Source organism: Lipotes vexillifer, unplaced genomic scaffold (genome assembly GCF_000442215.2).
Source record: "Lipotes vexillifer unplaced genomic scaffold, Lipotes_vexillifer_v1.1 scaffold1798, whole genome shotgun sequence".
Classification (NCBI taxonomy): Eukaryota; Metazoa; Chordata; class Mammalia; order Artiodactyla; family Lipotidae; genus Lipotes; species Lipotes vexillifer.
This window is the reverse complement of record NW_006789032.1, coordinates 1436846-1450564: the sequence shown is the minus strand read 5'-3', so window position 1 is coordinate 1450564 and position 13719 is coordinate 1436846. Positions and strand designations below refer to the sequence as shown.

General features: G+C 66.3%; 1 protein-coding gene across 1 annotated transcript in view; it reads right to left on the bottom strand.

Annotated features, from left to right (window-relative positions):
• Positions 1-10216, bottom strand: part of CABLES2 (Cdk5 and Abl enzyme substrate 2) — a 24104-nt gene extending 13888 nt beyond the window's left edge. The window contains exons 1-10 of the mRNA XM_007462281.1: positions 10156-10216; positions 9036-9078; positions 8422-8517; positions 7992-8104; positions 7472-7544; positions 6995-7125; positions 6770-6852; positions 6370-6536; positions 5670-5773; positions 5483-5613 (exon numbers count right to left, since the gene is read on the bottom strand). Of these exons, the coding sequence (XP_007462343.1) occupies positions 5483-5613; positions 5670-5773; positions 6370-6536; positions 6770-6852; positions 6995-7125; positions 7472-7544; positions 7992-8104; positions 8422-8517; positions 9036-9078; positions 10156-10216 (1002 nt within the window). The remainder of the gene's footprint in view (positions 1-5482; positions 5614-5669; positions 5774-6369; positions 6537-6769; positions 6853-6994; positions 7126-7471; positions 7545-7991; positions 8105-8421; positions 8518-9035; positions 9079-10155) is intronic.
• Between the last annotated feature and the right edge of the window lie 3503 nt (positions 10217-13719).

Here is a 13719-nt window from a genome sequence, read left to right as displayed (position 1 = left end):
GGGGGGGGAGCGGCTCCCTTGGGTCCTAGAGAGGGTTCCAAGGCGGCCAAGGGGGAGCCGGGAGAGGCCTGGCTCTGGGCGAGCGGTGGAGGTGCCGCGGGTTCGAGTCCCTGACTCGGAAGTCGCGGCCCCGGGGCTCCAGTGCTCTGTTCCACTTGCTGGGCTGTGGCGTTCTTGGTCAGCGTTCTTAAAGCCTCGTCTTAGGCTCCAGCGCACCTCCGCTCTTGGGGTGTGTGTCTTTGCGGGGGCGGGGGTCTGACGTGCGGGCGCTGGAGCTGTACCACCCGCCGGGAGCCCCAGGAATGGCCAGCGGTGCCCCCTGGCCTCCCCCAGTGACTGAAGACGACACCGCGAGTCCGAGGGGAGAAGGCACCTGCCTCGGGTGGCAGGCAGGAGGGCGGTGCTGGGCCTTCAGCCCCAGACAGAGTCCTGCACGGCTGTCAGCAGCAAAGCGACCTTGAGTCTGGGGGGTGCCAGGTCTGTTTCCTCTTCTGTACCAGGACCCCCAAGTTCTGGGCCGGTGGCTTCATGCTCAGGTGCTGCCTTCTGGAGCCCCCAGGAGCCCACCTGTGTCTTGGGGGGCAGGGTCCTGCAGCCACCTCTGCGCCACTGGCCTGCTCTGTCCAGCTGTGTGCCTGTGGGCTTACTTATCCTTCAGGTGGGGGACACTGATTTCCACCTCAGGGTATGGTCAGGGTTGAGTGGGCTCAGCCCGGGGCTGTCACCAGCGCTGGGGCTTCCCGGCGGCTGGAGACCGGCTCTTGCCGTGTGGTTTGCCCACGCAGCTGTGAATGCTCCTGCGTGGAACCATACACGGCACACGCATTTCTCTCCTCCGTGCGGGTGTTGGGGGACGGGGCAGACACAGCCCTGGCCTGCAGAGCGCCTCCTAGCGAGCGGGAGGCCAGTATCATCATCGTGGATCAGGGCCCCAGGGCCTGGCCCTGCTGGCCAGCTGTTACCAGTAGGAGGACCCTGGCAGGTTGGGGCGGGGGCGGGCTGCCAAACTGGTAGCTAATAGTTAAGCGGATGTCAGATGAGGGAAATGAAAAGGGGCGGTGGGAGGATGAAGCGATGGAGGGCTGTTATTAGGTTATTGGCCCTCAGCTCCAAAACCATGCTGTCTGCTGCCCGATAATGGAGCTGGGCCCTGTAGACTTTTCTCCTCTGCCAGTTGGCATTATGTTAAACTTTGGTGGTGCTGCAGGGACACGGTGGGGGCGGGGGAAGTGGGCGTGGTCTTCTTCCAGGTTCTGTGTCGGGTGGAAACCTGGGTGAGCTGCCCTGTGTGCCCTGTGGTGGTGCAGATGGCTCACAGGCCAGTGGACCAGGGACCCAGAGTGTGGAGGGGCTCTGTGTGGGGCCTGGCGGACATCCCCTGTTGTGTTCCCACAGCCCTCCCCAGAGGTTGCCCTGGTCCCTGTAATGCTCTGAATGGGGCTGGTTTTGATCCTGCCCTTCAGAAGGGGAGTGACTTCCCATCCCTGGGCACATTCAAGAGCCTCTTGCGTAACCTGCCCAGGCAGGTGGAAGCCCAGATGACACCCGACCCTGCCAGCTGCACACGCCATCCTTCATTACACTTTATTCTCCGGGTGCCCTGGGACCGGCGCCCCCGCTCCCCACTCCAGGTGCTGCCATCAGCTTTCCTGCGCCCTCACTGCCCAGCACCCGTTTGTGGGACTCCACGAGGGGGCGCCCGAGACCACTGCTCAGAGCTCCATGCCCCGTCAGGAATGGGCCGCCAGGCTCGCAGCCCCTTGGGTCCAGGATGCTAGTGGAGTTGGTGGGAGGAGGGGGCACTGTCCAGGAAGGGCTGCCTGTGCACAGCAGGGGTGGGGGCGGGGCTGGGCTGGATCTTGAGCCGCCCTGGCCTCCCAGGCCCCTACTCCCTGCAAGGGAGCAGATGCTGGGCTGAGGGTGGCATGCAAGATCATTTCTGAGATGGAGGGGTTCAGAAGACCAGCCTTCTTGGCCTTCCCAACCCCTTTGGATGTGGGCCAGGACCCAGTCCACTACGCTGCTGCTGGGGCCGTCTGCTGGCTGGCGGCGTGGGCTGTCCTGGCCGCGGGCAGTCGGGTGGGGAGCACGGCTGGGCAGGCTGGGGTGCCCCTGGCTCTCTTCCTAGCTGCTGGTGCTGGGTGAGGGGCTGCCGTCCTTGGGGTCCCTCGGGCTCCTGGCTCCCCTAGGTTCCTTATTCCTCAGGACGGCTTCTTCGAGGCTGTGGGAAGTGGACCGAGGTTAGACCAGGAGGCGCAGTAGTGGCCTTGTGTGTCCTCTTTTGCAGCAACACTGGGCTCTCACCCAGGGCCTCGTGGGCAGTTTCTGGGAACTCAAGAGCCCACACTTGTTTGCAACAGCAATGGACACCGGGGCAGGGTGGCCCGATTGGAGGGTGAGCCTTGGGAATTTGGTGGAAGCACAGACCCTCTCCCCAGGTGTGTGATCCTAGAATCGGCCTGGCCCCGATGCCTCCCTTGCCACCTTGCAGAAGGTCTGGGACATTCTGGATAAGCTGAGCTCACGGGGAAATTCTCTCAGAATCCCCAAGACATGGGCTAGGTGCTTCCGTGGGCCTGCCTCTGCGCCCACAGAGAAGGGGCATCTGGTCTTTGAGACCCTTCCAGGTGGGACCTGCCGAGATGCTGGGCTTCAGGCCCATCTCTGATCCTGAACCAGCTCTAGGTTCTAGGTCAGACGGATCAGGTTGGAATCCTGACCCCATGTACCAGCTCCGTAACCCTGGGCAAGTTACCCCATCTCTGAGCCTCAGTTTCCGCATCTGTGAAACAGTGATGATTCATCACTGGGCTGGGTCATGGGGCCCAAAGGCAGTAGCGACTGGACGCTGTCTTGAACTGCTCCATGCGCACAAGATACAAGGGCGCTGCCCCTGGCGCTGAGCCATGTGGCACAAGCTGGGCAAGGGTCCTGTTCTCACTGATCACCCCTGTGGGTGTTGGGGGGCGTGGGTGCCTGCTGGGGAGGCCCTGCCCTGGCCCGGGTGGGCGTCTGAGGGTGGGAGTGGGCTTGACTCAGTGTGGAGGGTGGGGGCGGACACGGCGCACCCCTTCAGACCACGCCCACCAAGGCAGCTTCCAAAAATGCCCAGTGGGATGTGCCACGAGATCACACAGGCGGGCTGGCCTCCTCCACCGCTCACCCGGCAAACGCAGGCTGCGGTCACCTTCCCGGCAACAACGGCGCATTGTGGCGGCCACAGCCCAGCCTGCGACGCAGGCCTGCTTGGACAAACACCAGGCGGCATGCAGTATCAGTTAGCTCAGGCATTCTAAGGCTCTTGTGGGCGCCCGGAGGCCTGGCCTGAGCTGCCACTGTGGCCGGAGCAGGAAGTGGGAGGATGTCCTGATACCCGAGGCTGGAGCGGGGGTGGGGGAAGCCCAGAGGTACCACCCTTGGCGAGCACGTGAGCGGCCCCCGAACCCCCAGAGGGAACAAACACACCCACACCCTGGGGTAGCACCCTCTGCTGCCGCTCCTTTTGGAAGGTGCACAGGAGGGTCCAGGAGTGCCCACCCCATCCCGGTGCGACTGGGAGAGGGGGAGGGGTTCAGGACCACCAGGCCTGGGGGCTGCTCGTGGCCCAGGACGCCCCTTCTCCCCCGTGACAACGAAGACGATACGACCATCCTCGGCTGTGTCCCTGGAATCTCACGCTAGCCCTGGTATCGCCCCCTTTCCAGAGGGAAGCAGGCTGGGGGTGAAAGGGCCAGCCCGCGAGGAGAAGTGTGGTCAGGGTTCACGCAGGCCTGACCCGGGTCTCTGTCACGGGGCTGCTCTGGGAGAGGCTCCAGGGCTGGCTGCTGGGCTCCAAGTAGCCAGAAAGGTGGGGTGGGGGCATCAGTGCTGTGGCTGCCCCGCCCAGCCCTGGCCGCCCACCTTTGCTCCACTGGTCTGAGGCCCGCTTCCTCTTCTGTGGGCCCCGCCCACGCTCCGTGGCACAGAAACCCCTGGGTCCCTCGGCTGGCAAGCTCTTCGTGGCCCCCGCCTCGGTGCTCAGGCCCACCTGATGGGGTGGGGGTGTGGTCATGCTGAGGACCCTCCCCGAAGCCTGGGGCAGCCCTGGTGCCCCCGCCCCAACCCGCTGTGTGGCCGGGCACCCACCTCGCCGTCCGAGGTGTCTGGCTTGTCTAGCTCATCCGACTCCGGCCGCTGTCCTTGGGCTTTGCTGAGCTCTGCAGGATGCAGGGTGTGGGTCAGGCCAGGCTGGTGGCCTGGGAGTCTAGTGGAAGCACAGGCCTCTAACCTGCCGTACTAGGACCAGTGGCCACAACTCTTCAGATGAGGAAACCGAGGCACAGAGGGACCGAGGAACCTGCCCTGGGGTCGAATCCAGGCCCAGTGTCTCCAGCACCCGTACAATGACCCCAGCGTCTGGGGTGTCCCCTGGCTTGGTTGCTGGGTGATGGTGAACTCCCTACCTGCCCGGAAGCCCTAATTGTTAAGATGCTCTCCCTTCACTGCCTGTGGTGAGAAACATGCCCTCCCTGAGCCCCCAACTGCTTTCTGTGTCTGTAGGTGGGGGGAAGCAAGTCCGAGACCCAGGGTTTGGTTGGTCGGGCCCAGGGCGCTGAGCCAGGTCCTGGGATAGGGGCCCCCAGCTGATGCTGACCACCGCACCTCCCGCCCCGCTGTGGCACCACTTCCTGCGTTCTCATGACGCCGGTACTCACCCTCACCCGGGTGGCCGTGTCCATCAGGCCTTTGCGGGTAGGGGGGCGGTTTTGGCCCCCCTCTGTCCTCATGCCCTGGCCCACTTGGAGAGGGCAGGCTGGGGCCTGGGAGAGAATGTGAGGGTTCCTGGGGGGAAGCGAGTAAGTGACTTGAGTTCCCATGAGGCAGCTTCCCTGCCCTCGCCCGGCTTTGGGGCACAGCCTGAGGGACGCTGGCTGGGGCTGGAGGGTCAGCTGTGCCCCGCGTGGTGTGACCCAGGCGGCCAGGCTCCCCCGGGGACCGGCCGGTGGAGCAGAGGGAGGGGAGCGCCCAGGGCCGCCGGGTGCGGCGCGGAGGCCGGAGCAGCGCTTGGCCCCTTACCGGAGAAGCTGGAGGCTCTTCTGCCTCTGGCTCTTTGGCCCCCTTGGTGCAGTCACTGAGTCCCTGGACCCCAGACTGTGCAGAGGGCTCCACTCCCTGGGGTGGCCTGGGGCTGGGCGTGTGGGCGCCTGGGGGGCTGAGTGACCCTGGCTGGCTGGCAGGCTTGGGGGCGCCGTCCCGGCCCCGGCCCCGCTCCGAGAGGTCCAGGGGCTTGTCTGGGACGTAGTCCTGTGTGGCTGAGGCCTCCTTTGCCCCGGGACTGCCTGGGCCTGCGGGCTGTGGGTGCTGCCCTCTGGGCAGGGCTGCCCCGGCCGCCCCGCCCCCAGGACCCTTGGAGTGGGGGCCAGCTGGCGGGGAGGGTGGCGCCTGCCCCGGCACCGGTGGGCCCCTCAGCCCGGCACCGCCCGCCCGCCCCCGCGCCCACAGCTGCTGGGCCAGGAGCAGGTGCAGCGCTCCCTCCAGCCGCGGGTCCCGCACGCCCGCCAGGGCGCCTGGCAGGCCCAGCAGACCCGCGGGCTCCTCCCAGGCCTCCGCCTCCCCGGCCTTGAGGCCCGGGGGCTGGGGGCCACTGGGGGCTGTGGCGGGGGCCTGGGGGCCGCTGCGAGGGCTCCCACGGGGCAGGGCCAGGTGGCGGTTCAGGTGGCAGAGGCGGTCAGCCTGGAGGGAGCTCTTCGGGGACTCGCAGGGCTTGGCAGAGGGCAGAGAGGCCTGCAGGAAGCTGTGGGCGAGGAGGAGCCTGCTGACCACGGCCCACGGTCACCCCCGTTTCCCAGGGAGGACCGGGGGCCCGGGGGGGCGAGGCGAGTGCCCAGGTGACACGGTGGGTAGTGGGGAGGGGAACGCCCGGGCCCCCGGGGCAGAGCTGACCTGGGGCCTGGGGGCTCTGAGGAGGGACCTGGCCTCCAAGGCCTCTCCCTCTTCTGGGCGTCGGCTGCCTGCCCGGGGTCCCCTGGAGCGCCCAGCCCACCCGTGGGCCCACTGCAGCCCCGCCCCCAGTCTCCTCTCAGACGCTGAGAGTGGTCTCAGACCACGGTGAGAGCCTTTGCGTGGGCTCTTCTGCGGGGGTTCTCGGTCCCCATCTCCAACCCCCATGTCCCCCCGTCCCGCTCTGGCCATTCAGGAGATGGCCACGTGTGAACTGTGCTACGGGCAGGGTAGCTGGGAAGGCCAAGCCAGGGAAGGGTGGGGCTCCTGGAGGGATAATGGGAGGGACTCCCCTGGGCTACTGGCCCCTTCCCCAAAGGTGGCACCAGAGTAGGAGACTGGGTACCCGACTGAGGCTGCTCCCGGTGGCGGCGGTGGGCTGGGCCTCACCTGTCCGGAGGGAGGCTGTGCTCTCCAGGCGGGCTTGTGGGGCTGCTCCTGGGGGGCGGCAGTGGGGACGTCCCATTGACGGAGCCCCGGTTGGCGGAGCAGGCTCGGGACCCTGGCCGCACCACGGCGATGGTCCCGTGTAGCTGGTTGGAGATGTGCTGGGGGCTCTGCACAGGGTGGATGGGTCAGCCTGGGTGGGGTTGGCTGCTGCCCTCTGCCCTTTTCTCTGTGCGACCTTGGGCAGGTCACCCACCCGCTCTGAGCCTCGCCTCCACCCATGTCACCGGGAGCTCAGGGGTCCCTGCTTGGCAGGGGCCATGTGCGTGGCACATAGCAGAGCTGGCGGCTGGTGGCTGCCCGGGGAGAGGAAGGGGCGGGGCTCTGAGTCCCTCCCCCTCACCACGTCCAGGGCCCGGCGCTCAGGCGGGTTGGCACCCGGGGAGATGGCGGCTCCTGGAGACGTCCCGCACCCCAGCGGCCTTTCTGTGGGAGGAGAGGCAGAGGGCGGGACGGTCGGGAGGCGCTCGGGGGGGCCAGCTCAGCGCAGAGGGCTCCCCGGTCCTGGGGCTCCAGCCTCTTGGCCTCCCCCGCCCCCCAGCAGCCCCTCCTCCCCGTGGACCTGCACCTGCGTGGCCGTCCTCCACCTCCGCATGGCCTTCCAGTGGCTTCTCAGTGACGGCCCTCCGGGTGCCCAGGGAGGGGAACAGCAGGGGTGACAGGGGTCCTGGGGCACCCTCCCTGAACTGGGGCTTGGCCCTGTCTCGAGAGGGGAGGCAAGGACAGGGTGGGTAAGGGAGGGCAGGGTCCCAGAGGCGATCAGAAAGGCCAGGGCGCCCTCCTGGGGACCCAGGGGACCAGGAAAGACCACCGTGGTCGGCTCACACCGATGTGCCCGTGGAGCCCAGGCATCAGAGCTGCCGTGGGTGCTGGGGCCCAGCTCCGCTTCTAGGACCTGTGCTTGCAGACCAGGGGGAGGTCGCATCTGCTCTGGGGAGCTGGCCTGCAGGAGCCCCTCCCCTCTGCGCCGCGTGCCGGGGCCCGCTGTGGCTGAGGCCTGCGGGCCGAGGGCTGCTGGACCCGGGCGCCCCCCGGCCCCGCTCACCCTGGGGCCCGCAGCTCCTTCACCTCCTCTTTCAAGGCATCGTTTTCCTCCTGCAGCCGGGTCAGCTCCGTCGCTGCAGAAGGCGCTGATTAGGAGGGACTGGGGGAGGGGAAGCAGGGCGGGCGGAGCCCTCACGGCCCCCAGGAGCCCCTCCTGTCCTGGCCCCAGACCCCAGGGACACCCCCCACCCCACCCTCGCGCCGAGAGAAAGGGGCGTGTCCTCATCGGCAGACCCTATGAGACCTCATGGCTCCGCAGGACCCTCCTCATCGTGGTAAGGGGGGAGCTGAGGCCCCTAGAGGGCAGGGACGCCCCCTGCCTGGGTAACTGACCAGTGGGGGGCACGTGGGCGCCAGAGGGGGGCTTTGCACCATTTGTCTGTGAGTTGGGGTGTGGGTATCCCACCCCACCGATGGCGTGGCCCAGATCCCTTTCCCCGAGACCCCTCGTCGGGCTGGGCGGGCCCTGGGGGATCGCCGGCCCCCACGGGAGGGGGGAGGGACGCCGGGGTCGGGCTCACTGAGTAGGAAGACATGCTGCAGGCTCTGGAGCAGGGAGCTCTCGAACTCCTGCTGCTTCTTCCTGGCCAGCTCCTGGGTGACCATGCAGCGGTCGCACAGGCCGGCCCGCAGCCTGCGAGGGCGAGGGGGCGAGAGGCCGCTCTGAGCGGGGAGCCTGGGACCTGCACTGCCCCCCTCCCTGGACGAGCCCTGCCTTTCCCAAAGTGTGTTCCGTGGAAGCCCTGCCTCACCCCTACCCTGGGGGCTAAGCGCTCCATGTGCCGTTGAGCTTGGGAAGGAACCTTGAAAACGCAATTTACTTAAGGCTCTGAGGCGTCCTGCGGTGGTTTAGTTTATGCCGGAGCTTCCCAGACTCGTTCTCCGCAGAACCCTCCTCCGCTTCCCTGTGCGCCCTGCCCCCATCGCAAGCGTGGTGTTAGGTGCCCTCACCTGTTCTCCAGCGCCCGCAGGTTCTCCTTCAGCGCCCTCTGCTGCTCCCTGAGCTGACGGTTCTTGGCACAAAGCTCCTCCGCCCTCTGGGCGTCCCTGCGGGGGGGAGGTGGGGGACGGGCCGCGGTGCGCATGCTGCTCTGCGGGGCCCCCCCGCGCTGCCCCGCCAGCCTCTCCCGTGGCCTGGGACTGCCTTGAGAAGTGGGGCCTCGCAAGGGCAATGCCAGCACGCCCAAGCGAGAGTGTTCGCGGCCTCCCTGGGGACCCTGTCTCATCCATGTGCCACCTGCAGCCTCATCTGTGCAATAGGGACCTGGGGGGCCGGCCCGCGGGTCTCCCGGACTCACGATGAGTCCTCCTGTTGATAATGATTGGTCCCGGAGGCGCCCTGCATGGACGCGGCTTGCCCAGCCCCCTGGAGGGTCCCTGTTCACTGGGGGAGGGGCCTGGACCTTGGACCAGAGACTCCCCCACCCGCCAAGCCGAGCCTCAGTGTCTGCTTCTGCATCACAGCCTGTGGCAGTTCCGGGGCCCTGGGGCTGCGGGCGTGCGCGTGAGCGGCTGGGGAGCCGCTGCCCTTCCCATCTGCTGGCCCAGGGCCTGTCCTCACTCACCGGCACCTCTCTGAGTTCAGTTCCAGAAGTTTGTTCTGCAGGCCTGGAGGAGAGAGGAAAGGAGCAGAGGGTCAGGCCCTGCCGTGCTGCCACCCCTGCAGCAGAGCTGGGGCGTTTCCTGTCCCTGGTTGTCTGGCAGGGCCCTCTCCAGACGCCTGCCGCCTGGGTCCCCTCACTGACTCCCTGAGGTCGCCCCCTCAGCGGGCTCCCAGTCTGCACCTGCTGACAGCTTCCGCCCCCTCTCCTGGCTGCCTGGGACCCGGTCCAGACCCAGCCTCTCCCCTCCCTGGGGTCTCTGGCTCTGGTGTCTGTCTGGAGATGGGGAGGGACCCTGATGCTGGGAGTGACCAGCTACCTGGCCAAGTCCCAAGAGGAATGTTTTTTGGGTGCTGCCAGAGTTGAAATCAAATGGGCCCTTGGGGGAGACCCCAGCAGCCCCCTCTTCCCCTCCTCATTGCGGTCTGGCTTGGGCCCTAGGCCATAGCCCAAGCAGCCTCTGCCCCTCTGGGTCTCTGGGGGAGGTGACCCAGGCCCTTTCGGGCTTCAGGGTGTGTGTGAGTACTCTGAGAAAGGTCTCAGGAGGGTGGGGCCCGGGCACTGGAGTGAAGGGAGTGGTGTGGCTGCAGCCCTGTTGCCGGCGGGAAAATCGGACAGATGTGTCGGCCGGGCAGACCTCAGCCTGGGTGTCCTGGAGGGGAGCAGAGGGATTTCAGCTCAGCGCCCTGGAAAGCTCTACACAGGCCTTTGGAGCCTTGAGATCCCATTGCTAGTAGGTGACCTCCCTTTTGGGGGACATTGAGGTCCCCACCTTGGGAAAGGGGCCGGTCTTGGCCAGAGCTTCTCGGCTCTCTGTGACCAGGCTGGCTTTTTATTTTTGCTCTGATGCTAGCTGACCATTCAGGGACCACCCCTCCAGGGCTGCGATCAGAGGGGCTGGTCTGAGGCTGGGATCCTGACCACTTGCAGCTCTGGGCTCTGGGTCTGGACTCCCCTTCTGGGTCTGGAAGGCAAGGTCCCCAGGTTTGGCGAGATTTGGAGGCAATGTGTGGGAGCCCCCCGGCCTGGCTTTGGCCCTTAGACTGCTGTCCGGGTGAGGGTTTGTCCATCCCAAGACGCTCACCCGTGATCTCATTCTCATGGACGTCCTTCAGCCTGTTTAGCGACTCCATGAAGCTCTCCATGGCTTCCCGTGGCCCTGGCCCTGGCCCAGGCCCCTCTGTGCTCCAGGTGTAGGGGTGGCCCCTTGGCCTCTACTGCCCCTCCGTTTCCAGCCTATGGAGCAGAAAGTGCGGAGACGGTCACATTAGCTCCGGAAGGGCCTGTGGGATGTAGGGTCCAGCAGTAGCCTGGAGAGGAGGTGGGTGCCAGTCCCAGGGGGTGTGGGAGTCCTGTCTTGTGACCACCCACTGGGCCATGTCCATACCTGAGGGGCACATAGAGGGATGGGACATTCTCACTTAATCTCGACTCCCTAATCCAGCCCTCACAGCAAAGCAGATGCCTGAAGGCGCCAGTCCCCGCTTGGTGCTGGGGCCACAACGGTGCATGCGACGCGTGTTGACGAGGCCCCAGACTGGAGATGCCCATGCCTGCCCGCAGCCAGCGGATCAGTCAGCCAGGGCGCATTCATCCAGTGGGACAGCCCACTCAGTAGGGTCCAGGTGCCCGCAGTGGCATGGATGGCCCCGTGGGGCCATGGCGGGGGCTTTGGGGGCCGGCTGGTTGTTTCCCCTGCAGGAGCTGGTGACTGTGCATAGGTGGAAGTCTACCCAGCCACCCTTTGTGGCCTGGGCCCTTTTTCCTGCCTGTGTTTCACCTCCATGAAGTGTTTGCTAAAAATTGAGAGTGTGGGGTTGAGAGCCTAAGCTGGGAGCTGGACAAACTTTGCCCGCCGTGTGACCACCGTGAGCTCTGGCCCCTCTGAGCCGCGCTTTCTCCCTTTCTCCCTTCTGGCAGGGGCCACGGTGCCTGTCTAGTGCCACGGGCACTGGTGAGTATCCTGCGGGGTCCCATGGGGTCCAGCTCCTCGGAGCTGGGTGTGAGGCCGGGGCTCAGCCCAGCGACAGCTTCCTCACCATGGTGCCAGGCACCACCCTCCACCAGGTGAGAGCCCCTCAGTCCTTGTGGCAGACCTCTGGTGGTGGGTACCGAGGCCACCATTGCCCGCCACTGTCCAGCTCTGTGTCACCATCTGTCACAGAGCTGGGAGTCAGACGCACAGCTCACAGAGCCAGATCAGCGCAGATGCCACCAGCAAAGACCCCCGCCATCAGCGGCCCCTCTGTTCCCTCCTTGAACTCATCCTGAGGAGCCCTGGGGGTCAGCTGACCCTGAAAATGAGCGTCTGGGGTCCTGGCACTCCCGACTCATCTGCTGGCACCCTACCCTGATCTGTCAGCAGCGGTTCTTGGTTTGCCTTCTGTAGACTTCCGGAACCTGCCCGCCTGGCCCAAGCCACCACCCCACTGCTGGTGCACTGCCGGCTCTGCACTGGCCACCCCAGCTTCCATGCCTCTCCCCAGGAGGCGCTCTCCGCACAAGCCCTGGGGACCTCTGCTCAAAGCTCCCTGCAGGAGGCCATGCCTGATTCCCCCGGGGGCACACTGAAGGAGGGGCGTGGTCTCGCTTGCATTTCAAAGTTTGCCCCAAGACTGGAGTGTTTGCAGCAACAGTCTCCAAACTGGAGACCCTCAAATGTCTGCTGGCGAGTGTCCTGCGGTGGCAGGAGCGGTGACGTCCCATGCCATTATGGTTCCGACACCGCAGAGTCGGGGGTGCCACTGTGGGGTTCACTCACCGGGAGTGCAGAAGACGGACGACTGCTCTGGGGTCTCAGAAGTTGGGGTGGCGGGCGCCCTGGGGGGTGGGATCAGTAACTGAGGTGAGCAGGCCCTGTGATCCCACGAGAAGCCAGGGGCCAGGGCGAGCTGCCTGAGGGGAGACTTGACAGTGGAGCCTGGCTTTCGACTGGGTCCTCGAACCCCAGGTCAAGGTCAGAGTACTGGGGAAGCCTCGACTTCCAGATGCGAGGCTGGGACCAGCAAGAGGACAGAGCACAATCCTGTGTCCTGTGCTGGCCACGGGAGCTGGCGGGCAGGGCCAAATGGGGTGTGCTGGGGGGGTGAGCGGCGGGAAGGTGGAGCTCCCCAAACTCACTGTAGACCTGCCTGGCTTCTGGGACACTCCCGAGCGGTGGCCAGGGGAGTGGGGGCGTTGCATGAAGGCTCTTTGTCGGGTGGGTGAGGGCTCTGGGAACAAGGGGAGCTTGGGAGGGTCCCCCTCCTCGAGGCCGGGAGCCAGAGGGATGTCCTGGCAGGTTAGGGGAAAAGATGCTGAGTTGCAGAGGCTGGGGGAGACCAGGGCTCGAGCGGGGTGTAGTGATAATCCCGGCCCCACTTCCTGAACCCATCTAACCCTGATGACGTTGCAAGGAGCCCACTTTCCAGATGGGGAAACTGAGGCCCAGAGAGATCAAGTCACCCTCCCTGGCCACCCAGTGGGAAGCGGGGGTCGGGGCTTGAATTCACTCTGGCGCTGAGGATGTGCCCTCACCTCCGCCGTGGACCAGGTACGCACTCCAGGTGGCCCTGCTCTGCCGGCTCCACACTTCTTTATTTTGCGGTGGGGCTTCTGGGAGATAAGACTGTGAGGACCCCCCCCCACCCGCCCCCCTCCCGCCGTGGGCTCGGGCTCTCTGCGGGCTGGGGGAGGTTGGCCAGGGAGGGGCTGAGCCACCGCGCCTGAAATTCCACCCAGACCCGTCTGTCAGGTGGTTCTTCCGCATCAGAGCCGGAGCCTGCTGCCGCATGTGTGCTGGGCCAATGCTCGTAAAGGAGCCGCCCCAGGGAGCCTGCCGTGCCCCTGGGGCTGGGAGAGGCTCTGTGGACGCCAGGTCTGAGTGAGAGACCAGCACCGTTCTGTATGCCAATGCTGTGGTGTGGAGGCCCTGTTGGTAACGGCCCAGGGCACCCTCTGTCCCCCATACGCTGGCTCCTCTCTGTATCCAAACCATCCCAAGCCACCCAGGGCCCCGCCCGGCTGCCCCTCTCCGGTTCTCTGATGGGCAGGGGGAGACACCCTCCTGCGTGGTGGGCAGGATGCGCAAGCGGCTGGGGGCACAGCTGGAAGGGATGCATCCTGCTGGGAGCCCCGCATTCCCCAGGGAGGACCAGGGCCATCCAGGCCCTGGTGACAGTGCCATGGGGGTGGTGTGACTTCCCTGGGCAGGCAGGTGACAGAAGGGCGTTTGGCCTGTGAGGTAGACAGTCTCCTGGGGCAGCCCCTGTCCCAGCCCCACCGTCAGTGCGGGGAGGGTCCAAGGAAGCGGCAGGAGGAGGAGGGAGGCGGGCCCCCAGCCAAGGTGGATGCGGTGGCTGTGAGTAGGAAGAATCCCTGCTGTGGAAGTGCACAGGGTCTCCTGCCAGGGCCTGGGGGCCCAGCCCTCCCCGGTGGCTGCACTGTGTTTGCCAAGTGTGCAGAGCCGCCGGGTGGAGTGCTGGGGGTTCAGGGAACTCCAGGCAGGAGGGCTCTCCCCTAGGCCTGGGGTGGGGCTGCAGTGGTGCTAGGATGAGGGGCCAGGCCTGTGGGGTAGGGCTCCGGGCTGCTGCCTCTGGGCCGGGGGGCCCTGCGTACAGGGGAGGGTGGCCAGAGTTGCCGGCTGGGGTGGGGGTGGGCCTGGGGGCAG